The sequence below is a fragment of the Asterias rubens genome, chromosome 1, assembly GCF_902459465.1.
Source record: "Asterias rubens chromosome 1, eAstRub1.3, whole genome shotgun sequence".
Taxonomy (NCBI): Eukaryota; Metazoa; Echinodermata; class Asteroidea; order Forcipulatida; family Asteriidae; genus Asterias; species Asterias rubens.
In genome coordinates this window covers 13150509-13166691 of record NC_047062.1, presented here as the reverse complement: position 1 = coordinate 13166691, position 16183 = coordinate 13150509, and the positions used below count along the sequence as shown (strand labels likewise).

Here is a 16183-nt window from a genome sequence, read left to right as displayed (position 1 = left end):
ATTACTAACTAATATTAGATACAAGGAGCTCTAGCGCACGCGCATTGGACTCTTTTGATACCAGGTTATTATCATCGTTTTATATATAGCCCCTTCCTCTGTGACTGCTACTGTGGCCAGGTACACTTGAAGAACCTCTTTTCACTCTGAATAATGGCGACTGACTTATGAGTAAATTATGAGTAATCAGATCAGATGCTAATGTCAAAAACTAACCTATAAAATGAAGCCCTGTATGCAGTATGGACCATATACAAGTCTTAGATGCAATATTTTGATCTTGCAGTTAACATCGATAGCGCACCGTGTTCACGCGGGAGATCTGTCGGTTGTAACGAGCACGGTTGAGCATCATGAATACCACTACTTCATCGTGGGTAACGGGTGACACTTTGGCGTCTACGCTAACTGGAGATACCACTACCAATACCGTAGAGGAGGTCTCCGCTACCGTCTACAATGCTACCGCGGTCTACCTGGGACTCCTCACTTTCTTCGGCATTTTCAACAATGGCCTCGTCCTGTTTCTCTACGCCCGCTACAGGAATCTACGCAACCCGATCAACATGTTTCTGGTGAACATAAGCGTTGGAGACTTGAGCGTGTCAATTTTCGGAAGCCCGTTTACGTTTGCGTCAAATGTTGCTAGGAGATGGCTATTCGGACCGGGTGGATGCACTTGGTATGCCTTTATCGTTACGGTTTGCGGTGAGTTAACTTTTGTGTATGCTTCTAGTTTTCATGAAGTAACTTAAAAAAATATATAAAAACAAAAAGACGACAATTTTAAAGGTGAGATTGTATAACTAAATTGTACTCTTTTTTTAAAATTATCAGTTGAAATCAAATTGATTAATTTTTTTTTAGATTGATTGAAATAGATTTGGATTTATATCGGTTGACCGATTCGATTTGGTTCGGATAACGTCATGTTTTATTCTTTGGCCGGCACGTGATACTTAAAATTGATCGCATGTGATTCAAAACTGCTATTAAGGGACACATGGCCACGTGCGTGTAACTGATGACACTGCCATTGTGCGGGAAGCAACACTACATAATTTCCAATCGACACCATCCTAAAGGTGAATTCGCTTAAAGGGTTTGGGTTGTTTTTGTGCGACACAGAACGGCTTTGTAGGTGCTGGTCACCTCATCCTTGCCACTCACTGGCTTTGTCTTTCTTCTTTCTATGTTGCTTCTTTTGTCTTTATTCATGAATTTGTTATTTTTATGCCATTGTAAAGCCTAATAAAACTAAAACTTAACTGAAACAAACCTACCTTTTTACAATAAACTTGCACGGTGGTGGTAGAAAGCTGCCCTTTAAATATTATGTTACCTGCCGAAATGTTGAAGTTTTGTTTTAGAGATAAATAAGTTAAACAATTTCATGAACACTATTTTAGCTTGAACAATAGATTTACGCGACTCTCCTGAAAACAATACCTCTGTGATTACCCCCTTTTTACTTAAAAACCTGATGACTGATGAAGCTGAAATTTCTACAGGTAAATTATATTCCATACGTCTCCGTTCATAGTGGGTATGGATTCATGTCAAGGCCACAAACTTGATAATATGAAATGTATCAAAACGCTTAAAGTAATCTTACAGAAGTCTCCGCAAAATTAGCTGTTAAAAAGGAGCTCAGAGATCAAGTGAAAGGATTCGGGTACTTTTTCAAAATGTCCACATTAAACTTTACATTAAACTTTCAGGGTTTGAAGATAATGATAGTGGAAAGCTTCCCTTCAAATATCACTAACTAAGGTTGTGTGGTTTTTGAGAAATGAGTAAAACAAGTCACAAAATAATTTTGTTCTCATGAGACCAAAATGATTTTAGCATGTAAAACCCCCTTAACCAGTTATGATATTATACCAAAACCATAGCATAACTGGTTAATACGTTTTTACATGCTAAAACTGAGACGAAAGTTATTACTTTTACTCATTTCTCAAAAACTACAGCACCTCAGTGAGTAATATTTCAAGGGAAGCTTTCTACTATCATAATCTTCAAACTGTGTAAGTTTAATGTAAATCTGTGGACAATGTGTTTTTTGTTAGGACAAAATACATAATAATAATAATATTAATAATAATAACCGTATTTATAACGCGCATTTTGCCAAAGGATACAAAGCGCCAGGTATTATTACTGCAAGGAGTGGGGCGAAATTTGAGATATAAGACCTAATCCTTAAGCACCATGTAATGGTTTACAAGGTGCTGTGGCGCAATATGCTGCCAATCCAGCCAGGAACACCGGGGCGAACCCCTTCTCTTTTCGATAAGTGCACTGGGTTCTTTTACATGCGTTTACACAACACATGGGACCAACGGCTTTACGTCCCATCCGAAGGACGAAGCAATGGTTATGTGTCTTGCTTAAGGACACAAGTGTCACGGTTGGGGATTCGAACCCACACTCTGCTGATCAGAAACACCAGAGTTTGAATTCGGTGCTCTTAACCGCTCGGCCACGACACTCCCACATATACCCCTTAAGGATTGCCTCCCAGTAAAATGGCATTTTATGTGATACTTTTTCAGAGCAAACTTTGAAATTTTACGTTATCTGACATTTAACAAAAATACAAATGAGTACAAAGGAGGAACTTGCTCAAATTCTTTGTCTGAGTATCATCAGAATTCAGGAATGAACAGGAATGTCTTTGTACAGACCATTAATTTATCGCCAACGAACGTTTTGGGTGTTTGTTTTGTTGTTGACAACATTTTGCACTTACATTAAAAATGGTATCAAACACAATTTTCTTTTTACACCATTTAAACATGAGGCTATATAGAGACTTGTAGTTAGGCCTACTGTTTTTCTATCAGAAGTCTGTCTATCGGATTATGAGTGGATCTCACAAATTGAATTTGACCTAAAAGCCTCTGTGCCATTCCCCTCATGCATGCCTCGTCATTTGTCTGTATGTCCAACTTGTCATCTCACAAACTTGTCTCGCAATTTGCAATCCGTATAAATTTCATTAATGGAGTTTGATACGAGTAAGAGCACTTGTTGTAACGGAGCATGCAACGGCTTATAGGATGTGTATCCGGACTTGAAAGAACTGAATATATCGTCCACAGAATAATATTTTATGCGGTATAGGTATTCTCTATATTGCTCAAGTATGCTTTATTTGAAACAATAATTGTAATATATAAATATACGAGGTTCGATTTCACGAATAGCTTAGTTTGGTCTTTAAGGCACTGGACACTATTGGTAATTTTAGGTTTCATTGCAAAACATTTACTTGGTATTAACGAGAAAATAAAGAGCTGTTGATAATGTAAAACATTGTGAGAAGCGACTCCCGAAAGTACGAAATTAAGTTTTTCGAAAGAGTTTATTTTCTCATTTTAAAAATTAAAAGACTATCAAGCTTGAAGCATTTGTTTGTCATTTATAAGCACACAAATTTGGCAACAAGGGGATTTTTCTTTCATTACTCTCTTGATGGCCTATTGAGTCCATATATATTCCACAGGAAAAAATAATGAACTTCATAATCAGTAAGTTTTCAGACTAAAATTAAACAGTGTTGTGCCATTTACCAACCATATAAGTATTGCTAAACAAAGTGTGATGTCAAAATATAAATCACTATGGCAATATTGTTAACCCGTCTGAAGATGAATCTAAGTGCTTTGTGAAACCGAGCTCAGTGATGCAAGGTAAGCTCAAGTTCAGATATAAGTAACAGAATGACAGTAAGGGATGTTTATTCCGCTTTTGCTGAAGACTATTATAAAATGTCAGTTGAATTAATCTTATTAAGTTATAGTGCTTGCTGAAATCGAGCCCAGCGAGTGATGCAAGATAAACTCATGTATTATAAATATTCAAATAGAAGAAACAAATGTCAACAAGGGATTATTATTTAGCTTCTGCTGAAGACTGTTAGAAAATGTCAGTTTCTCTAAGCTTGCAAAATGTACGTTGTAATATATATCTATATTACATCAACAGGAATACAAAGTTGTCACAAATGTACCCACTCCAAATTTAAAACCTGTCTCCACATTAAGCCCTCACTTGAGGTAACACGTCAAACAGCACTGGCTCTTCATACAACATCAAGACCGACTGCTAATGAAACCCATCAAATTATGTATAATAACTAGTTAGGCATAAGCAAGTACTAACACAAAGTTATCCAATTATCGCAAAAAGCGGAGCAAAGGATTAAAGGATTTGGGTACTTTTTCAAAATGTCCATAGATTTACATTAAACTTACAGGGTTTGAAGATAATGATAGTGGAAAGCTTCCCTTCAAATATTACGTACTGAGGTGCTGTAGTTTTTGAGAAATGATTAAAACAATGTCATGAAAATACGTTTGTAAATGCTTAAAATAATTTTCGTTTCATGAGACGAACATTATTTTCATGACATTGTTTTACTCATTTCCCAAAAACTACAGCACCTCAGCAAGTAATATTTTCAGGGGAGCTTTCTACTATCATTATCTTCAAACTGTGTAAGTTTAGTGTAAATCTGTGGACATTGTGTTTTTAGTCCTACAAAAAGTACATACACCCTTTAGGGGAACATATCCAATTACAATTTAACAACAGTTTTAACAATTATTATTTATAAACAGGCGGTCTGCTATATTTACAATTGTTTGTATAAGGAAATGTACAAGATACATCTATATATACGCAGTAGCCAGACAGTCCCACTCCATTTAACATGTAAATTTCCCAGATGTCTTGGCTTGGAAATCACCTAATTAAGAAGTTCCATAAAAAATGCAATTAGTCTTTCCTCGAATTGCCTTGCTTGAAGGATTTCTTGTTTGCAAATATATTTTACGTAACAACACAATTGACTTTCAAACGTATCCCTTAGTAACACAATTCTTGCAAGGCAATTACCGACGTGAAGGTCTGATGTGCTATACTCCCGAAGGATCGGATGGTTTCTTCGAGGCCCATATGAAAGGAATACACTTTACAAATGTCGGAGTCCAGAATAAACCATTTGCGAGTTATATTTGAATGATGTCTGGAACATTTTACTTGCTTAAGTCACAATGTACTGCTTACATTTTGAATTCCTGAGACTATGGAGACAGTTGCTATATCAAATGATTCGGTACAAGCTTTTGTATAGCCAGATGAGAAAACCCTTGTATGTGTGTTCATCGTCTCTTACGTAACTAAGCCTGAGCTATGTGACATAGCAACTACCTCACACTACCTCGATTGGTCTGAGGAATTCAAATTTAAGTGGAAACTTGTCATCGAGCACGCCATCGTATACCCCACAACATTCAAATGTAACACGCAAAATTTCGTCTTGACTCGTATTTCAGGTCCTGATATGGGGTCTGACCCATATCTGGGTCAGTTTGACCCGGGATCATTTGGCCCATGATATCAGTCAAACTGAAGTAGAATCCGGGTTTTTAAACTCCAATTCAGGTCAGTCAGCCCAGTATAACCCTGGAGTGGGTTCGGTCCCAAGGACCCGGAACCCAGGTCGGTCTTGAGCTGAGAGATTTTATATATGGTGAATCTCCCGAACATCTGATAAACCTACTCCGCGGGACCTGGCAAGTAGATATAACCAAATGAGACCTCACCATGCAATGCCTCAAATCCTATATTTGGTGAATATTGCTAATTTGTTGCATTATTTGCAATTTTACTATTATAAAACTAAAACACCCATCGAGGTGAATAACCAACGTGAATAAAACCAACGTGTTGTATAGTTCAATCGGTTTTGATCACTTTATAGCGCTTTAATCTTGTCGAAAAAGGCCCTTAATGCTTTGTTGTAAACTACGTACTATTATGTAATAACTCAAGCATGAACCTAAAACACAACGGTTCACCATTGAGTGTTCATAAAGCCTAGAACTAAACATATGTTTGATAATAAGTGTTGTTAGTTTGTTTTTCTTACGAGAACTTGCGGTCGAGCATCGAGCTATATCAGCGCACACGGCTCATCTCCCCCACCCCATACGCATCCCCTGACCGCTCCCCTAGCTATCCATTCACGCATCCTTTCCCATCTTCTAGAATTGATTGGAAACAAGAAATTAGTTTACAGACACGCAAGGTCGCTGATAAAACGAAGTTGTTTTAAAACACTTCGACAATAATATAAAACAACAGAAGTTGATGACATAAAGGCGAATCTGAGATTTTGCTTTATGCTGCATGGGATCACTGTTTATTGCATAGTCAGCATGAAATTCAATTCAATCAAATTCAGTGTACAGTTGTCGACCCTCACACACATTTCAAGTGACCAAGATTTCATATTCACTACCTTATATATACAGAGACCGAGAAGAAAACAGAAAAGGGACAATAAAGAGTCTCCATATAGGGGAGAGTCTTAAGACTGAGGTGCTCCACAGAGAAATTGTGTATACGAGTTCCATGGGAGGTTCTTCTAACTGCAGTGACAAAGTAAAGAATGAACAAACGATATCTCTTCAGCGATTCAATGTTTGTTATACCTCGGTAACAAACTGTGAAGTTTGATTGGTCGAGAACCAATCATGTGACGCGCAACAAAAACCGACTTCTCCCGAATTTGGTACAACAGCCTAGTTTTGAAAGCATATAATTCTCATTAAGGACAACGGAAGCAGCGAGTTCAAATGAGAGAACTGTTTGTTTCCAATTTAGATTATAACCTTGCTTCTCTATTGACCACTAGAAAGAAATTGAATCACATATGAAAGTGAATCATGGCGCTACAATGCATTTTGTTGCAACCCCTTTCATTCTTATACACGTTTACGTTATACAGCACGACGACAATAAGTCAATTTCATTCAACGGTTTGTCAGGAGCAAGTAGAGTTAATTTAATAATGTTTATTCAATATTCGGACTCCTCTATGGTTATTTCGAGTGCAAAGTGACTTCTATGTTTTGTTCCGGTGCATTCAAGGTGCGTTCCACTTTACATTGTCAGCGTTCACTAACAAATTCGAGTGGAACGAGTTTGCACCGCCACCTTTGGCGAACGTTAAATCAACCATAGGCGAACGTAATTCTGGAGTGTTTATGTGTGGTTTTTAAATGGCGGGAAAACAACACGATAGGCAGACGATATAATAGGGTTTGGCTGCACGTTCCGCGTGAACGTGAACACCAGAAAATTGCGTCGTTAAAATATCAAAATTGTTCACGTCAGGTACATACGTGCGCGCAGACGTCACACGTGCGACGTCACCCAGAAACAATACAATTTTTTGACGCTCACGGTCACGTATTTGCTTGCGTATTAACTATTTTCGAGAGCAGTTTTTTTTTAAAGTATTGACCCGTTCTATTTGACGTCATCATCACAGTAATCGTTATAGCACCTTTTGGGGAGTCAAAATCCCCCGTATCGGATCTGCCTGTCTTGGCCTTGGTCTTGGTTCTGGTGTTGGTTTTGGTCTTGGTGTCTTACCCGGTGTCTTGGTCTTGATGAAGATACAGGTCGGACTCGACTACAACACCTATACTGAAAACATTGTTATGAACGAATATTTGAACAAATACTTGAACATACTTTGAAGCGCTCCGTTTGTTGGTAAATAATTATATTATAAAAATTGACTTACATATAAAAATAGGCGCACCCGCAAACTGCTACATCCCAACCAATTGACGGTTTTAAATTACCTTCGTTGGAAGAGTCAGTCAAAAAAAAAAAAATTGAGATTCACGGAACGATCTTAAGGTGCGACTTTGTTCATTGCCGTAGGCCTGTTCCATAGCTGTTTGGATTGGGTATTTTTGTCTCTGTGACATGTACAATTTATTTCCAGAAGGCCATTTTCATCAATATACATTTCAAATTAATAAACGTGCGGAAGCGAATGAGTTCTGCACATTTAGACTTATGATGTGTGTTTGTACCGGATTGGTTTCTCGTTGACTGAATGAGCATTTTGAATGTTAAAGGGACATAATAAATTGGTCTTTACTAACAACAACGTTGCTGGCAGTGTAAGCACTCCACATACTGACAAACCTGTAGAAGTTTGAGATCGATCGGCCATCTGGTTCATGAGAAATTAGTGAAACAACGATTACAGTTTCTGCATATTAAGAGAAGGGAATAAAGCGCTCACTAATAGATAAACTTAAAACGGGAACTTAGTTTGATTTATTTCTCATCAATTACGACATTACAGACAGAAATATTTCATAAAACGAAGTTTTCAACTATCATCATCATAAGATGGTTTTAGTTTCATCTAGTCGAGTTTTATTCTTAGAAATCCGGTAATGTGCCTTTGATTTTAATAACTCGTCTGGAAATTACAAAAGCAGCCAGCATGCGAACACCGTTACCCAGACTATTATTAATGATTCATGCGAGTATTATTTTCAAATCAAGGCGATGAGCATTGGGAAACAAAGGATCAAGTTTGTTGTTCACAAAATGTCACCATTGGAACTATAGGGGCAGTAAGAGGATTTACCATTCCTTGCTGGGGAAAGGGGGCGGGGCACTTCTTGCCTTAAAACACAAGTAGTTTCCGTCTGCATTTTTCTTAAACGAGCCCCCTTTCAGTTTACCTTTGTTTGTGCAACGTAATGTATTTTAAAAAAATTACATGACTGTTACAACAAATGCATTTTCTGCGTGAAAAATGGAAAATCTAAATCAAAATTATCAGATGAAAGTCATGAAATTATCATTTCATTCAGGCAATTTATATCTCAAAATTGTGACGACGAATACATTGTCTGCGTGAAAAATTTAAAACAAGTTTAAAAAAAACATCGAAATTATCCCATCAAAAATCATAAAAATGTATAATTGTTCTCGGACTCAATTCCCAAAGGTGCTTTACTTAACACAAGAGCTAGTCGGCTTTTCGTCCCATCCCTAGGACCCGGCAATAATGTACCGTAATGACACGTAATGTACACGTAATTGTCGTGACCGGGACTCGAACCCAAAGTTAATGCTAATCAGACCTCAGAGCTTGAGTCCGCTCGCCCACGACTTGCTAATGTCCTCTTACGAACAAATCCCTCAGGTCCAGAATCTCTTGATGTATAGTATACCTTGAGGACAGTTTAGATTTTTGTTCAAGTTTATGCAAATATTTAACCGATCAATGTCAAATGAATAAAACGAGTTTTTCACTTCGGTTAAAGGCACTGGACACTTTTGGTAATTACCCAAAATGACTGTTACTTTAAACACTTGATTTTGTAAGACATTGTGAGAAACGGCTCCCTCTGAAGACACATAAATGTTCTAGAAAGAGGTTATTTATCACTCAATTATTTAAAGACATCAGGCCTAAAGCCTTTTTATTAGCCATCTGAAAGCACAACTAAATCTGTGCAACAAGGGTGTTTTTCTGTCATGAATCTCTTGAAAACTTAAAAGACAAAATTGAGTCCAATTTTTCACAGATTTGTTCTTGTATGAATGTGCTGTGATACACCAAGTGGGAACACTGGTCTTTGAACATTACCAAAGGTATCCAGTGCCTTTAACATGCATTTAGTCCCAGAGCACAGTCTTCGGGAATAGAACAATAAATCACGAAACTTTAATATTTATAAATTTCTTTCCTGCGAGTAACTCGAAGGAACACCTTTGAGAAGGATATAAAATAGATCGATTTCTGACAAATGTATGCGCTCTATTATTATGCAAAGCACGGATTCAGACCATTATGAAATTCAATCCGTATTAGGGAAATGCAACATCAAAATTTGGAAATCACACAGCAGAGAGTTTTAAAGACAGTGGACACTATTGGTAATTGTCAAAGACCAGTCTTCACAGTTGGTGTATCTCAACATATGCATAAAATAACTAACCTGTAAAAGTTTGAGCTCAATCGGTCATCGAACTTGCGAGATAATAATGAAAGAAGAAAACACGAAGTTGTGTGCGCTTAGATGGTTGATTTTGAGACCTCAAGTTCTAAATCTGAGGTCTCGAAACCAAATTTAAAGGCAGTGGACACTTTTGGTAAATACTCAAAATAATTATTAGCATTAAACCTTACTTGGTGACTCGGCTCCCTCTGAAGTGACATGGCTTTCGAGAAAGAAGTAGTTTTCCACGAATTTGATTTCGAGACATCAGATTTAGAATTTGAGGTCTCGAAATCAAGCATTTGAAAGCACACAACTTCCTGTAGAAAGGATGTTTTTTCTTTCATTATTATCTCGAAACTTCGACGACCGATTGGGCTCAAATTTTTACAGGCTTGTTATTTTGTGTATATGTTGAGATACACCCAGTGAGAAGACTGGTCTTTGACAATTACCAATAGTGTCCAGTGTCTTTTAATGCTTTGAAAACTTTCACTATGTGAACATAACTGAAACCATACAAAAAATCTAAAAGGGTTGGACCGTCACGACATTATGCCTTCTCTTGAAGACGATCTAACGACTTTGATCGAAACGTCGTCGAGTTTTTACACTATACTGGTTCTCATTGAGAAACCCAACAATTCATTAGATAGGTTGTGGTGTACGTGGCTTTACTGCAGACACTAGATAAACTCTTCTGTAAAATGGACATTATTCGGATGACCACTATTGGTACACGCCAACCGCGACTTGAAGACGGTGATGATGACTTCACTAGAAATGAGACGAGGCCAAAATCAATACCTTCAAAAGAGATGTGAAATGCCCGGAGATTGTTTGCATAGAGTCTAGGTCAATTTCGATTGCGTTATTAATCTTTAAAGACACCTGCATCACTCAATTACTTCGAATACATCTGTCTTGTCTGAAACTCTTTAAAGCCATTTTACACTTTCGGAACAGAAAACAAAATAAAAGCTCACAGATTTACAAATAACTTACAGGGTTTACAAAAGGTAAAGGTGAAAGACTTCTCTTGAAATATTATTCCATGAAATGCTTTACTTTTTGAGAAAACATTAAAACAATTATCAATTCTCGATATCGATAATTACGGATTTATTTTAAACACATGTCATGACACGGCGAAACACGCGGAAACAAGGTGGGTTTTCCCGTTATTTTCTCCCGACTCCGATGACCGATTGAGCCTAAATTTTCACATTTTTTAAAATTTTATATATAAGTTGTGATACACGAAGTGTGGGCCTTTGGACAATACTGTTTACCGAAAGTGTCCAATGGCTTTAACCATTAGGGTACCGTGGAGTTTTTCCATTTATAAGTTGTCGTTATTGAGGTTTTTTTGCCTCCTATTTGTGTTAATTTTGTCCGAAAAACAAACAGAGAAGAGAATATTGTAGCCATGAAGGATAAGAAGTGATCAGAAATTAGAGTAGTTTTTAAACAGCCTTTATTATCAAAGTTGGAAATATCTTCAAACTGTAAGTCCAGACCAGAACTAATGAGAATGTTGGGTTATTTTGAATTCAAGAAAACATTTTTGTCCGTACTCAAAATAAGAAAAGACAGAATCATATAAACAATTAAACCAAAAATATAGTAAAGAACAATACATCCAAAGAGCAAACATGACCAACGATGATGATACTAAAAACAAAATGTAGGCAGGTAGCCTTCACAAACAGCAATATCCGAACGATAGGGCTCGCACATGCAAGACAAGGCAATTATTTTAAGAAAAAAAGAAGAAGCTATAATCCTCTTTTTAATATCAAGACTTTCACTACAGTTAAAAAACTCGCCTATAAATCAGGGTATAATTCGGTCTTGGAATCCATTCAATTTCAAATAGATTGAGTCCTAATGGAAATATTTCCATTCGTAAGCACATTCGCTAGCATATTCTCCCTAGTGTGCGAGTAGCATTGACGCGAGCAAACACATGAACGTGAACGTCTACTATAAAATGTGTCACCACGTTCGACTTATTTCATGCTCACGTATGACGTCTGCACGGACGTACGTACCTGACGTGGAAAATGGAAACTTCACGTATGCTAAAAATATGAGATGTTAACAATACAATTTGACGTTCACGTTCACGTACTTTTCCGGCGTAACGTGCAGCTAAACCTCCCTAATAAGAACCATACGGCCACGTGCAACTTTAAGGTGAACTGTGAGCATTTGTGCAAGTCTTTAAGTGTTGAAAACTTGTCCACCGGTGACCTTATTTTGTAAAGATTGAAAAATCTTGACTGGAGTGACCCCCATGTTACAATAACAGGAGCACCCTTAACGGAAGACCCTTGACTTTGACAAAAGTGTCATATTCCACCTTACGATGGATTATGTTAAACAATAAGTTTGAGTTGACTATTTAATTTTCACCTGCTCATTCGAAGTTAATTAAAATTCACCCATGTCAGTTTCCTCGGTTCCCCGACAAAAGTATAGTCCTGGAAGCCTCGACCTAATATTTGTATATTCCCTTTCATTAGTTTGATATGGTTTGACGTAGCAGCCTATAATTTGTTTCGGTAGATTTCTATAGCTTGCAATCTTAAAGTCTCGAAATGAAACCCCAATAATGTACTCAACTTCTCACAATTTTTATTAGGAGCAATTTCAAGTTGTTTCTTTTACTATGTTTAAGATAAAATCAAACAAATGAAATTAATACAATATTTAAACAAGCTTCAGTCTTGGTTATTGTTCTGTCTGAAAAATCTCAAATGCGTAATTTCTCATTGCTCAAACAGCTGTGGTTTCTCATGCGTCAAAAATCTCTGATAACGATCAATCATTGACGATATTTTGTCGCTCGGATTGAAGCCATACTTGATAATAACAAAGTAGAAGACTCTTAGATTTATAGAAAACGGAACACACACCTGGGTACCCATCTAGAGTTACTTAAAGGGAACGTGTATGTTTGGTAATCACTCTTGAGATATTAATTTTTGGTTAGAAGCCGGCATGCCCAGCTCTGATAATATAGGGCATAACAGGCCACTTTGGATACATGCGGTTATAGAAAAACGATACCAGTTTATAATGCTTCAAATATTTGAGAGAGAAATTTCTTCTTTCTCAAAAACTACAGTACTTCAGAGGGAGCCGTTTCTCACAATGTGTTATACTATCAACAGCTCTTCATTGCTCGTTACCAATTACATTTTTTATGCTAACAATTATTTTGAGCAATTACCAATAGTATCCATCAGTGCATTTAAGAGATAATAACTGATTAGTAAAATTAAATTTATATACAAAATGAATGCGTTTGAATGCATTGTAACGACGAAAGAAATTATTCAACAAAGTGAATACAATTATTTTGATTTTTGACCAATAGTGTCCAGTGCCTTTAAGACCTCTTCCAATCTCGACCGATTATAACCTGTGAATAATTATGATACCAGTCATGGATAACGGGACTATTTACAACAGGCCGCTCCACACTCGACGGACAAGTTCTATTTATCAGCAATTGTATGTGTAAACGTTTTACCTGGAGGCCGGTGAAAGTGCTAACAGATAAAAACAAAGTCTTAACGACTTGCAAACCGACAAAATCTCATCCGGTGGTTTCCATTTTAGAAGTAGATTGAAATCACGCATTCGAAAAGATTCAAGTGGCGTTTATCTCCGCTTTGGTAACTAAACCAGTGCAAATTGACAAATTTCTGTCGCCTGGACAAATTCGGATTTGCAGTGCCACTCCAATTGTTAGTAAGCTTATTTGAGTGCCACTCCAATTATTAGTAAGCTTATTTGAGGGTCGCCTTTACATATTTTTGGGGTCGGATTTAACAACACCTGAGGTACAAAAACAACAATCTTCCGCGTAGTCTCTATTCAAGAATCACACTGAGGCCAGGACTCAATGGTCATTGGGCCGAGGGGTGAATCTGACATTAAGTGCTTGATGCGATTCTAATGCCTGGATTGAGCTATAGCCTCGAATACTAGATTTGAGATCAAACTTAACATTAAAGCAACGGTTGTTGGATATATTCATATGTTATGCATCTCTGGTTTGTGATCATTATTTCTTGAACACGATGTGTGTTTAGTTGTTACTTACAACTGTCATTTGTGATGTTTAATTGTTTATTCATAAATACCTCAGACAGTTTCGCTATTCCTATTGGTGGAGAGCGCGTCACGTGGGTGTGTATAAACCTTTGTTAATGACCGGTAAAAAGTGTTAATTCATATAGGCGTGACACGCGACCATGCACCTGTTCTTTAAAGACAGTTTCTTCATTCCTATTGGTCGAGAGCAACGGCTGAAACAGTTGTGCCACATCACGCGATACGCGCGACGCGCACAGCATTCCCTTATAAGGAGTTGTTTACCCGAGGGCGGCGGAGGGCTTTACCATTTCATAGCTGGAGGGGTGTTGTGTTGAAAGAAATCATTGAACAATAATATTTTTTGCATTTATTTTACTTTTTGACCAAAAAGTGATGATGTTTTTGACCGAAAAGGTATTTATAAATGGGAATCAAAGTGTGTTGAATCGGTTTTCAACTAGTGGTTTAAACCCGCCGAGGCCTGGTTCTTTATAGTTTACCTCGACTTCGTCTCGGTAAAATCACCAAGAACCAGGCCTCGTTGGGGTTAAACCACTAGTTGATAAACGGCAAACGAGAAGACATTCTCGGTATAAGATGTGGGAGAAAAACCCATATGAGGTTATAACTAAAATTCTTATCCACTACACATTGCAAAGCTCCACCTGAGGTGGGATTCAAACCAGGGTCCACATAGACTTGACTCAAGTCCCAATCCCGTGCCATCCCCAGGAAACTACTGTGTTGTGATGCTCTGTATTCCCAAACCTTCTCGGGACCGCATTTTGACGGCGAGCGCGCACTACATAAAGTTGGGGATAATAGCTAAGGGACCTCTCACACGAGAATGGGACTTGAATCAAGTCTAGGGCCCACAGAGGTCAAAGGCAGGAAAAGGAAACAACCGAGACAGCATGAAGTATTCGTTGATCAATTAAATGCTAGGCTAATTGGAGCAGGGGGTAATTTAAAGGATGTGTGTACATTTTGTAACACAAAACACAATGCCCACAGATTTACATTAAACTTACACCGTTTGAAGATAATGCTAGTAGAAAGCTACCCTGAAAATATTACTTGCTGAGGTGCTGTAGTTTTTTAGAAATGCGTAAAAAAAATTCATGAAAATACGTTTTTACATGCTAAAATAGTTTTCGACTCATGATCACTGAGACGAAAATTATTTTCATGACATTGTTTTTCTCATTTCTCATACAAAAAGTACTTGACTCTTTTTAACCACTGACATGGAAAGGGATCATTTGATTTGAGCTTATGCTATTTAAAAAGAACAGCGCTGCAGTATAGAAAAAGCCATGGTGTTCCAATTGGTGTTCGATTGTCGTGGCATTGTTTGTCTTCATTGTGTTGTGAGAAGCTCGGGAATTCTTTAGGGGATTTTAGAGAGTGTTTCAAAGGGTTGCACACTCTCTGCCATTTTATCCGGAGAGGTGGTGCTTTATTCCGATTAATGATACCATGTAGGAAGGAAGAGACCCAAGCCTACATGTTCATCCGTTTGAACTGTAAAGGGAGTAACCCTGTTTCAGCCCAAGAAGTGGGTGGCAACGGCCCCTGGAATGTAGCCCACATCTTGAAGTTAGTGTTCTTCGGGCCTTGGGGTGTGTCTTGCGACTAACACACAAAACGGTATACATGTTGTTATTGGTGAATGTTTGGATGTTTAGGAGAGTACTGTCCTTCGGGTGGGTGAGATGAACCAGAGGACAGAGACCGCCATCCGATGCTGTAGTTCCGCGGCAGTATCAGAGTTCCCAGCGGTTGGTTTTTGAGGGCCAGCCAGCCATAGAAATACTCATGGGAGTCTCTGACCCGAGGATAAGTATTTTCGAAGCAAGATATTTTTTGTATTTGCCTAGGGGGTTAAGTCTGTAAATTATGCTAATTTCTTCGCTTTGTTAACTCTGATCTTCATTGGTTTTTTCAGGGTTTCATGTTTTAACAGTAAAATTTGTTGCAATTCTCGATAAAAGTGTAGCTTTTGTGTTTTTGGATTTTAAACTCGGATGCTGCGTCAGTTTGACCTTGGGTCAAACCGTACACATATTTCGGGTCGAACTGTAGCTCCGGGGTCAATTTCATAAAGAACTTAAGACTAGTCCTAACTTAGAACTTAGTCTTAGGATATAACAATTATTAAAACTAAAGGTTAGTTCCAAGTTATAAGGACGAGTAACTCAAACCCCTCACTTGTTGTGTGGCGATTGTTGGCATGC

At 37.7% G+C, this 16183-nt stretch overlaps 1 protein-coding gene across 1 annotated transcript in view; it reads left to right on the top strand.

The window, feature by feature from the left end:
* Positions 1–353: 353 nt before the first annotated feature.
* Positions 354–16183, top strand: part of LOC117297663 (pinopsin-like) — a 31056-nt gene continuing 15226 nt past the window's right edge. The window contains exon 1 of the mRNA XM_033780814.1: positions 354–708. Within this exon, the coding sequence (XP_033636705.1) occupies positions 354–708 (355 nt within the window). The remainder of the gene's footprint in view (positions 709–16183) is intronic.